The following is an 11,739-nucleotide window of genomic DNA, read 5'->3' on the forward strand; positions in this document are numbered from 1 at the left end:
ATGTGTGAAAAACACAACGAGGATTTAAAAGTCTTCTGCCAAGAGGATCAAACACCCATTTGTGTGGTTTGCCACCTGTCCCGAGATCACAGAGAACACACGGTGGTTCCCATAGAGGAGGCTGCTGAGGATTACAAGGTAAGAAATCACGGGACGGTGTAAGGGCTGGAATGGGCAGGAACAGCATTTTAATAAAAAAAAAATTATGGCAAAAAGCAGCAGGTACGGTTAGGCACCCTTACGAACAATACATTAGTAATGAGAACAGACTTATAACACAGTTATTAACCTGTACCCGACCAAAATCATATTTAACTCCAATAAGGTCCCAGAAAAGTCAGTTCTGAATTGCCCAGGGGCTGAAATTTATACCTATAGCACAGTGCTGTTACAGTGAAACTGCTGCTGACCTGGGAGACACATTCTGCTAGGAATGAAAAAACATCTTGTGTGCATGTGTTGTGCACTTGTCCGGAATCAGCGCAGCCACAGGAATTGCTGGATCTTCCTGAAAAAAGGCACATGAAGGGGGACAGGAAAAGTCTCCTAGGTGAAATGTCGAATACAAACAAGTGTAGCTGGCTTCAATATTGTCACCTCTTAAAAAATACCAATAACATCTGGAAGGTCTCAACTTGCAGAGATTTCAGGGATCCAGCAGTACTGACACACAAACCCTTCCAGGGGACAGTGAAGGTCTTAGAGATCACTAATCATTGGGACTGATTCTGCTTTTCTGTTACCAAGAGCTTTGGGTTGAAAGAACCCCAGGTAACACCAACTGGACAATTGCCAAGGTGCAACTAATGATTAAAGTAGAATAATGTATTGCATTTAAACAACACAGACTACCAACTCAGTGATTGGCAACAAGGATAGGGACCTAGGAGGTTAGTGGCCTATTCTGAGCCTAGCTATGTGCCATGCAACTGTACACACCCGGGATTCCACACCCTCTAAGCAGCTCTGTGCATCCTCGACACCGACTGAGAGCTACGGGCCGGGGGGAAGGTCAAGGTTCCAAACCGCAGAGGAGCAGAGGTGAGAACGGGGTGAAAACAGGTGTCCCCACAGGTACATGCGTTGTGAAGCAGTAAGCAAGCGAGTATTCGCCCCCCTGGAATAACTACGCTGTCCCCCTCACTCAGGGCCGACTCCAGCTTTTTTGCCACCCCAAGCGGCGGGAAAAAAAAAAGGAAGAAAAACCCGACTGAGCTGCCGGCGAAGAGGAAGACAGGGAGTGAAGGACCCGCCACCGAATTGCTGCTGAAGACTGAAGCAGGCCGATTGAGCTGCCGCTGAAGTGCCGCTGCCGCCGACCCGGATGTGCTGCCCCAACAACTGACAGACTGTCGCCCCTTTCTATTGGCCAGCCCAGGCACCTGCTTCCTTCGCTGGTGCCTGGAGCCGGCCCTGCCTGTTCCCTGGCCCCATTTCTGTGCTAACCTCTGAGCTGGTCTGGGAGTGAGCACTGGAAGTGCTCCGGGAGGGAACAGTGAGATCAGAGGAAGGAAATGGACTTGCAGGGGGCAGAGCGACAAGGTGGGGGAGGGAATATCTTTGATTGGACCAACTCTGTTGGTGAGACAAACTTTTGGGTAATGTGCTCTTTGTATAAAAGTTGTCCCTTTGCTGCTTCGGAACTGCGTATTCCTGGTTCCTATTAGCGTTCAAAACTGGCTCTGGGCTGGAACGGGTTAATGGCAGCGTGCTAGGAATCAGTTCTCAGTAGTAAAATACTGTCCTCAAGGTCTTTTTGGGGAGTTTTGGGCTGCTTCCTACTCCCCTCCCACAGGCTTTCTTCTCCCCCCTGCTCTCTGACGGGGGTTAGACCAGGTGACCCTGGCAGCCCCCTCTGGCCCTGTGAGTCTAACACTCCCTCCCCCAGGCCCGGCTCCCAGCAGCCTGTTCTCTGCCTGGGTCCCTCCTGCCCTGTCGAGTGCACAGGGGGGCTGCAGACTCCTCACTGCAGCCATTTCCGCTGCCACCTGCCTGGCTTTGCACTAGTCCAGCCCCCACCTGCTCAGCTGAGCTTCATCGTCCAGCCAGGGGTCACTGCTCTGGCCTGAACCCCCCGTGTGTGGCCTGTCTCCCCAATCTCCTCGTTCTCTGCTTCCTTCACCCTTTCCGGGGGCTGATGTGGGGTGAGCACCCAGCACAGGTGTGTTAACAGGAGTGTCAGTGTCAGACACAGGAGGACGCTGTTCCCCCCTTCATGCCACGGAAAACTGTGTCGAGTTTTGGGCACTGCACTGTGAGAAGGATGTGGAAAAATTGGAGAGATTCAGAGGGGAGCAACATAAATGTTCAGAGGTTTAGACTGGACGAGCTGTGAGGAAGGTTGCAATAAATGGGTGTGTTCAGTCTAGAGAAGAGGAGACTGAGGCAGGGCCTGATAACAGTCTCCAGATCTGCCTGAGGCTGTTCTGCAGAGAGCGGTGACCAGTTGTTCTTCACGTCCCCTGAGTGCAGAACAAGGAGGAATCGGTGTAATTTGCCACAAGGGAGATTTACATCAGCGCGACGGGGTCCCGGGGTGCAGCCTGGACTGTGGCACTGCTGAGCCCCCCAGATCCCCAGCCTGGGCTGCCTCTCGCCCCGTGATGCTGATGTTGAGCTACAGGCCTGACAGGCCCTGCGCTGACACAGACACCTACGGGCAGGGACCCGTCCGGCCGTGTTACATGGCTCATCCCCCAGCCATGGACGAACCAGCAATAGAAGGCGCCAGCCAGTTCCCCCCAGCTCCAGCCCTGCCCCCCAGAACTGCACCGACTCCCACTGCTCCCTGGGCAGTGCAGGTTCATTCAGTCGTTTGCCGTCCCCCAGTGCGGGGTGGACACACACTGGCCTTGTAAGCTGAGAACCCCGGAGCTAGTGGACTGACCATCGTATGTATCCAAAGAGCTAAATAAGAATATAAATTATCTTTGAAATGGGGTATCACAGGTCCTTAAATTTCACCCAATTATTCCCGTGTTCAGCCCAGTAACTTGTATTTGACTAAATCCCACGTGTGTTGACTAAAGCACCTTCCAGAAAGCCAGTCAGTCCTGATTTACTGACATCAACAGACAGTTAACATTTGAAGCTCCCTAGAAGGGGCGGGGGGGGACTGGTGCCCAAACCCTGGCCCCACCCCTGCACTGCCTCTTCCCCCAAGACCCCGCCCCCTCCTCACTCCTCTCTGCCCCCTCACCCCATCACTCACCTTTAAGGCAGGTACAAAGGGAGAGAGCAGAGCTCGCCCACTTTTAAAAGTGTTGGGGGCCACGGCTCCCCTGTTCTGGTGCCCGTCCAGAGATGGAGAATCCACCACTTCCCTTGGCAAGTTCTGCCAATGGTTAATCCACCAGCACTCTTAAAAAAGGGCCGGCCACAGGTGTGTAACTGCTGTGTAAAACATCTCTAGGTCTGTCATGTAACCTTAGGTCATGCCCTTAGTTTTTAATGTTTGTGGGTATTTTTAGTGAGGTGTGGAATGGTTTGTACTGGTCTGAATTACACTTAACCTCCTTCACTAGAACTTCATAAAGTTTGTTTTCTGTTCATTTTGCTTTTGTGTTAGAACATTAACAATGTGAATATATCCCTAAACACAGCAACCTGACATTTCGTCTTTCACCCATTTCTTCCTCTAGACTCACTGTCGTCTAGCCAGCAGATGGACAAAGGTAACGTTCTCGGATCAAAGGGTGAGTGAAAACTTTCATATAAATTATGGTCAGGGCCGTCCTTAGGATTTATGGTGCCCTAGGCGAGATTATTAAACTGGTGCCCCTGTGCCTGATCTGCTCTTAGCAACACAAATATAAGCATACAGTATTGGAAAACTTGCCACATTCACGTTATTAAAACCAGTTTAACTTAATGAAGCAAACTGTAATGCTGATGCACTAGCACTAAAGAAGTAGCACTATAGAAAAAATTCTGATTTGACAGAATGATGCAAATAATATAATTTTTTTAATTTGTCAAAATTTTATTGGAAATTTATATGAAGAGGTATTGAAACAAAGATTTGTTTTTAATTAAAAGCAATCTTTCTGGCTTTTTTGGCTGCAAAATCAGTTTAATAAGCTGGGTTTCCAAACAGTGGGAAAATATAACCCTAGTTTTACTGCTAGGTAAAGCACAAAGTGACCAAAATGAAGTCAGCACAGAATCATCTCATCTAGATTAAGGTAGCACAGAAATGTTACAGAAGTCCTATTGTGCCTTATTTTTGTTTGGAAAGACATTGGCAATAGCAGCACATTCACATGATAAAATACATGATAAATCACTGCCTCTAAAGTTCCATCAAAAACTGACATTTTCACAGCTCTAGCATGATCTGCTGTACAGATTCTTCACAAGGAAGTGTCCCTGGCCTTTTTAACTCATATTAACTATGTATTTACTTTATGAAAGTTGGACAAAACATTGTGAAAACGTAAAACATTGGCTGCCCAACTTCTGGGCTGGCAAAAGCTATACCGACTCACAGGAAAAAAAAAAAGCAGGAGAATCTTAGTACAACATATGGTCAGTCTATACCAAGGGTCGGCAACCTTTCAGAAGTGGTGTGCCAAGTTCACTGTAATTTAAGGTTTCTTGTGCCAGTAAGACATTTTAACGTTTGTAGAAGGTCTCTCTCTATGTGTATATTATATAAATAAACTATTGTTATTATCTGGGGTCCCGGCCACTGGTCCTGCTCAGCCCGCTGCCAGCTGAGTAAATGGAACCCCAGACCGGCAGCGGGCTGAGCGGGGCTGGTGGCTGGAACCCTAGACAAGGATCCCAGGCCCTGCTCAGCCTGCTGCTGGTCTGGGGTTCTGACCACCAACTCCTGCCAGCCGGGATCCCGGCCACCAACCCCCCTCAGCCCGCTACCAGCCTGGGGTTCTGCTCACCCAGGCTGGCAGGAGGCAGAGTGGGGCCGGCGGCTGGGCTCCTGACTGGCAAGGGGCTGACAGCTGGAACCCCAGAGTAGCAGCAGGCTGAGTGCTGCCGGCACCCCAGACTGGCAGCAGACTGAGCCACTCAGCCCTCCACCGGCCCTGCTCAGCCCACCACCAGCCCACTCAGCCCGCTGCCGGCTGAGTGAATGGAACCCCAGGCTGACAGCAAGTTGAGTGGTTCAGCCGGCCTGCTCAGCCCGCTGCCAGCCTGGGGTTCCTTGGGGGGTCCCCAGGCCAGCAGCAGATGCTGAGTGGGGCCGGCGGCCGGTATCCCAGCTGGCAATAGGGCAGCAGCCGGAACCCCAGAGCAGTGATGGGCTGAGCCGCTCAGCCTGCCGCTGCGTACCATCAAAAATCAGCTCACCTACCACCTTTGGCACGTGTGCCGTAGGTTGCCGACCCCTGCTCTATACACCAGTAAGGAGATGAGCATATTACAGTTGTTGGAGGGCTCTTATCAGGAGTAACAGGCTATAGGAAAGTCAGTCAACATTTTTTGTTTCTCTGATGAAAACTGGTCCACTCCCTGCCTCAAACCAAACCTGTCACTAATAATTGTCAACAACTTAATTTTCTGTTTTTGGCTAAGATATTGATTAAAAAAATATATTGAAATTGGATTCAAGATTGTTAGCAAGCATTTTTGGCAAACAAAGTTGTTAAATGACAATCTAAATGGCAACACAGCACTGCTTTCATGCTTGGCTCACCCCCCAGCCTGCTGGTCCAACAGCTTCAGTAGACCCCAAAATCCACCTCTTGGGGTGCAGAGTGGCAACAGCAGCAGCAAACCCTCAGGTCCGATCACACGCCAATGGGCACCACCGCCAGCCCAACGGACCATGGTGAAGTTAGCACAGCATCTGATCTCAGGGACGGGGCACCCATGGAGCCACAGCAGCTCATCCTGCCCTGTGCAGCTCCCCCCGGATGAGATGAATCGCTGCCAGCCCGGGGGAGACGCGCTCCCCAGCTAGGGTGACCAGATCCAGATGTCCTCATTTTAAACAGCCAGTCCTGATATTTGGGGCTTTGTCTTATATAGGCACCAATTGCCCCCACCTAGAGTGACCAGACAGCAAGTGTGAAAAATCAGGACGGGGGTGGGGAGTAAAAGGACCCTATATAAGAAAAAGACCCCAAAATTGGGACTGTCTCTATAAAATAGGGATATCTGCTCACCCTACCCCAACCCCCGTCCTGATTTTTCACACATCTGGCTAACCCCATCCCAGCCCCGTGTGACATTCCAATCCTGGCTCACTGCCCAGGAAGTGAGTTACTTTCACTTTCATTCCTCAGCAGGCAGCCAGCCAGCCTCCTCCCCCCACCTACCCCCCAGCACCTCACCCAACCCAGCCCTGACGGAGGGGAGGGAGGGGAGAGAGAGGGATCCTCCTGAGGAGGAGGGAGAAAGGAGGGGGTGCTCCATGGGGCAGGGGGGGAGAAGAATGGATGTTATGGGGGACAACAAAGGACACTGGTTCCAGAGCTGCAGAGCCTGCCTCACCTCACCTCAGCCGGGGGGAAAGAGTCACACTCACAGGTGAGCTCCTTCCCCAACCCCTACCCCCTCCCCTTCCCAGAGACCCCAGCAGCCAATCCCCTCCCTCAGACTGTGCTGCATTCGGCTCTCTCTAGGACCCAGCAGCCTGTTTTTACATGCTCCACTGCTTCCCGTCTGTCTGGCCTGGGCTCCCGGCAGAGCGGTGCCCCCAGACCTAGTGGTGCCCTAGGCGGCTGCCTATGCCTAAGGACGGCCCTGATTATGGTGGCTCATTGAAACGAAACTTGAACTATGGTGCTGCCAATTTTGCATTTGACAGGAGCTGAGCAACATATTCCTGGTGGCTGCCCAGATCTTTCCTAAAAACAGAAAAGTCGGTTCTTTTCTCTCTTAGAATTTAGAATTTGTAACTAGTGGTTGGGGTAACCAGATGGGCTGGGGTGCAGGCGAGGGAGCGAGCAGTGTATTGTGACAAAATTCCTCCTCTACCTTGGTGGGTCCTGTGCTTATTGGCAGATTTGCTCACCTCAGTGATCTTCCCCACAGTCTGGGTCAACTCCTCCTGTGTCTGATCAGGAGTTGGGAGGTTTGGGGGGAACCCGGGCGCGGCCTCTACTCCGGGCTCCAGCCCAGGGCCCTGTGGATTGCAGCTGTCTATAGTGCCTCCTGTAACAGCTGCATGACAGCTACACCTCCCTGGGCTACTTCCCCATGGTCTCCTCCAAACACCTTCTTTATCCTCACCACAGGACCTTCCTCCTGGTGTCTGATAACGCTTGTACTCCTCAGTCCTCCAGCAGCAGCAGCCCCTCACTCTCAGCTCCTGGTGCCTCTTGCTCCCAGCTGCTCACATGCACCCCACAAACTGGAGTGAGCTCTTTTTACACACAGGTGCCCTGATTAGCTGCCTTGATTGGCTGCAGGGGATCTAATCAGCCTGGCTGCCTGAATTGGTTCTAGCAGGTTCCTGATCACTCTAGTGCAGCCCCTGCTCTGGTCACTCAGGGAACAGAAAACTGCTCATCCAGTGACCAGTATATTCACCCTCTGCCAGACTCTTGCACCCCACTGGTCTGGGTCTGTCACAGTATCTCCATAGAGATCTAAGAGTTTAAAAATGAGCCTTTTGGGAAGTCAGAGAGGAACATCTCACCTCGTTCTCAGAACTCTTTATGCGCATACATCACATCCCCTGGCCATGTTATTAGTATTAGCAAATGCACAAGTGGTACAGTGAAGAATGGGAAAATCCAACATACAAAAATAGACATTTCTGTTTTCTCTCTACTTTATAAGTCAAAAGAAAAAATGTTAAAAATGTCAGAAGGGGTTCGGTAGACATCACCTGTTCACAGACAGGCCAACTCTCATGAATGAATCGTGAGAGATGCGATTTATGAGTAAAATTAAGCCTCACTCATGGTCTCACCATAGAGCCGCGGATGGAAAAAAAAAACCCGACCTTTGAGAGCTCTAAAAATGAGTCTGAATTTTACTTAGAAATCCTGTCAGCTGCCCTGGGTGCGGCTGCTCCCCTGCCAGCCTGGGAAGTGGGAGAGGGGCCCCCACTGTAGCCCCCAGGCCTAGGCAGGGTGAAGAGCCCCAGGAGGAGCAGAGGTGGGGCCATGAGGCTTTATTATGGCCTGGGGGCTGCAGGGGGCCTGACGTGATCGGGGGGCTGATGGGCTGGGGGGGCTGCATTGCTGGTGGGTTCTGAGCAGAGAGGGTGAGTGCTGGGAGGGTGAACTGAGGGCGGTGGGGTCAGGGTGCTGAACTGATGGGGGGTGATGATGGGGCTGGGGGACTGAATTGAGGGGGTTGGATGGGGACAGAGCTGATGGGGGGCTGGGAGACAGGATTAATTGCTGGGCAGGAGATGGGCAGATGGGGGGTGAGAGCTCCTGCAGCAGGAGCCAAAATCCCCTTCTCCAGGACATGCGGGAGAGTGGGCAGCACTGACTGTCACATACGCAGCCCTGGGGAGGGGCCAGGGGGGGTTCAAACATCAAGAGACTGAGCTAAAACCCACAACAGGATCCTTTAAAATGTCCTGATTGCTGGGCCAGTCTCATGAGATTTGATCCCTTGACGTCGGCAATACTGTACTAGCCATTGCGTGGCCGTGGGGCCAGCAGTGCGGGGTTTGGAAAGTCCCCGATAGAGCAGCACAAGCCGAGCAGCCATTCAGTGAGTGTGCGGTGTCCTCACCCACCGGCAGCTACACAGAGTCATGGGGGGCCGGTGGGGTCTCTATGAAAGCTGGTTTCTAGTGCTCGGCTGGCTGATCGTTAGGCGGGAGGGGGCTCTGCAAGGAGACGGGCTGTGACGAGTTGCATCATTGGACGGGGGACGCTGGATTCCCTGTGATCTGCTGGGAGCCTCCTGTGCTGCCAGGGTCTCTGATCACGTCTGTGGGGGCAGGTGGGTGCAGGTGGGGAAAGGTTCCAGGGCCTGACTGTCAGGCCCGTTCGTGCTGCTCTGTCAGAGCAAAGGGGCCTTGATGTGCCTGGAAACAGACCCCAGAAAATAGCCCCGGTGCAAGGGAGCCCCCCCGCCCCCCCCCTGTCCATGTGAAGTTGGCACAGGGGCTCCACAGCAACTCTGCCCCCAGCCGTTATTGTAGCAGTGGGCTGGGGCCATGCTGGGGGCCAGGGCCGGCCCTAGGGGGGTCCGGGGCGGAAGTGACGGATTCGTCTCTTCTGGGACCGACTGCGCCAGCCAATCACACCAGCCCGCGGGGGCCCCCAAAGCGCAGGGCCCGGTGCGGTCGCCCCGATTCGCTCTCCCCAGGGGCGGCTCTGCTGGGGGCACAGACAGGAGGCATCACACTCTGGCTGCTCTCTGCTTCGCAGCCCTGAGGCCCCTGGAGTGAGGGGCCAGGCAGACTGAAGGAAGGACAAAGGTGGCTTAAACCAGCTCCCTCTGACCCCCCTCGTCTCCCCCCCCAGCACAAGGATGGAATCACTGAGACTCAGACTCGGGGTCTGGGGCCTGGCTCAGCCGAGCTGATCCTTTCGCTCTGTCCCTGAACTGGCTCTGTCAGGGTGTGAATCCCCCCGGCCCAGGGCTGAGATCTCAGCGCTGCTCCCCGTGCAGAGCTGGGTAAATCCGGGAGGGGGGAGGTTGCCTGGTTCACTCCCCATCTGGGGCAGGTTCTGTCAGTGACACGATCAGACCCTGCCCCAGGGCTGAGCTCTGCCCCTCACGCTCTGATTCTCTCTCTGCAGCGAATGTGACCCTGGATCCAGACACGGCCCATCCTGAACTCATCCTGTCTGCGGATCGGAGGAGTGTGAGATATGGAGGCGTATGGCAGCATCTGCCCGACAACCCTGAAAGATTTGACACTATGTGCTGTGTGCTGGGCTGTGAGGGATTCACCTCGGGCCGACACTACTGGGAGGTGGAGGTGAAGGTGGAGAACAAGGAGTTCTGTTTTGTGGGGGTGGCCAGAGAGTCTGTGAGCAGGAAGGGACAGATCTGCCCTAAACCTGAGCAGGGGATCTGGGCTGTGCAGGTCTGGGAGGATCAGTACCAGGCTCCCACATCCCCTATGCCGATCATCCCCTTGTCCCCAAGCCAGGCATCCCACAGGATCCGGGTTTATCTAGACTATGAAGGGGGCCGGGTGCAGCTTTTCGATGCTCGTAGCGGGGAACCGATCATCACTTTCCCACCGGCCTCTTTTGCCGGAGAGAGAATCCGCCCATTCTTTCGGCTTAGCACTATTGTCCCGCACTCCCCGGCTCGGGCTACTATGCGGCTCCTCTACCTCCCACCCTCCTAATCTCTTTGACCTGGAGGACTCAGCCAGTGTCCCCGTGCACAGACAGGGCTGAAGGGGGGTGATGCTCTACCCATAGCTCTATGGCTGTGGAGGTCTGTGTGAGGCTGTGATAAAGTGGGACTGTTCTTAATGTTTCCTCTGAATACTGTCGGGGTGCCTCAGTTTCCCCTATGCATTTCTTAACTCACTAGGTGGTGGGATAAGGGGTGAGATTGTTGCCGAGCAAAGGGCCAGTGCACATAAATGGCCGACACCCTGTCTCCTGGCAACTAGTGACCGGGGCCCTTCCCCACTGAAAGGGGATGCTAAAGGTGTTGGAGAATAAAGGAATCAGGTGACCTCCTGGCCCAGGAAAGGGACAAAGCTCAGAGGAGGAGGGGCTGGAGGGTGAGTCAGTTTGGGGCTGGCTGGGGACGAGGAGTAAAATGCAGATGTGGGGTCTGGCTCACTGCCCCCAGAATGGACCCGGCCGAGGGGTCCCGTTCTCTGTACCTACAAGCTCTGTTTTAGACCCTGTTCCTGTCATCGAATAAACCTCTGTGTTACCGGCTGGCTGAGAGTCACGTCTGACTGCAAAGTGGGGGTGCCGGGGCCTCTGGCTTCCCCAGGACCCTGCCTGGGCAGACTCACTGTGGGAAGCGCATGGAGGGGTGGGGGAGGCTGAATGCTCCGGGGTCAGACCCAGGAGGTGAAGCCGTGGGAGCTTCTTGCCCTGCAGACAGTCTGCTCCGAGGGAAAGGAGGCTCCCCAGAGTCCTGCCCAGCTTCGCAGGGAGCAGTTCCCGAGCCCAGGGACTCCGTGACAGAGGAGCTCTAGACTGGGTCTCTGTGCTCCTAGGAGGCCAACTCTGTGTGCAGTGGGGGGGGGTGTCCCACCAAGGAAGGAGGAAGCCCCCCTGTGGGATGGACCCTGCCGAGGGCCAGGGAGAGACCCCCTCAACTGGGGGGGGAGGCCTGGCTGAAGAGGGTGGGGGGAGGAGGGAGCAGGGGGGAGCCTGGCAGAAGAGGGGGCTGGAGGGGACAGCCCAGAGGGCAAACCAGGCGCCAGGCGGGGGAGGTTCCCAGGAGACCAGGGGCAGGTGTCGCAGGGGAAGCAGAGCTGGGCAGGGAGGACCCAGCTGCACAGACAACGTCCTGCCCCTTGGCTTGGGGTGCACAGAGGCTGGGGACCCATCGGGCCCCCCAGGGTTCCCCCATCAGAGCCCAGGACTGGAGTCCTCTGCTCCCCTCCAGCGGCTCTTCCAGCTGCGTTAGCAGGACACTGGGTGGCGGGTTCACACTGATGAGCTCCTAAGTGCCCTGGGGGCCAGCATTTAAGATCTGCGGTTCCTGCCACAGAGGCAAGGGAGGGATTGGACACTGGTCTATGGGCCAGATGTTTCACAGGGATTTAGCCTTTAAATATCCGGTGCTGTGAGCTCTCTTGTCAGAATAAACAGCTCAATATCCTGTGTAATCCAGAAACTCAACCGAGGAATCGTCCCTTTCCTAGCAAATGCA

General features: G+C 54.3%; 1 protein-coding gene across 1 annotated transcript; it reads left to right on the forward strand.

Moving 5' to 3' along the window:
• LOC120394632 (zinc finger protein RFP-like) lies at nt 1-10,240 on the forward strand. Its single transcript, XM_039518877.1, has 2 exons — nt 1-138; nt 9,569-10,240. The coding sequence occupies exons 1-2, from the start codon at nt 1-3 to the stop codon at nt 10,238-10,240; spliced, it is 810 nt and encodes a 269-aa protein (XP_039374811.1).
• The last annotated feature ends 1,499 nt before the right edge of the window (nt 10,241-11,739 follow it).

This window comes from Mauremys reevesii, unplaced genomic scaffold, assembly GCF_016161935.1.
Source record: "Mauremys reevesii isolate NIE-2019 unplaced genomic scaffold, ASM1616193v1 Contig70, whole genome shotgun sequence".
Lineage (NCBI taxonomy): Eukaryota > Metazoa > Chordata > Testudines > Geoemydidae > Mauremys > Mauremys reevesii.

Coding starts and splice junctions, on each gene's coding strand:
- LOC120394632 (XM_039518877.1), top strand. CDS start 1: ATGTGTGAAAAACACAACGAGGATTTAAAAGTCTTCTGCCAAGAGGAT. Junction 139..9,568: donor AGGCTGCTGAGGATTACAAG/GTAAGAAATCAC, acceptor TAAATCCGGGAG/GGGGGAGGTTGCCTGGTTCA.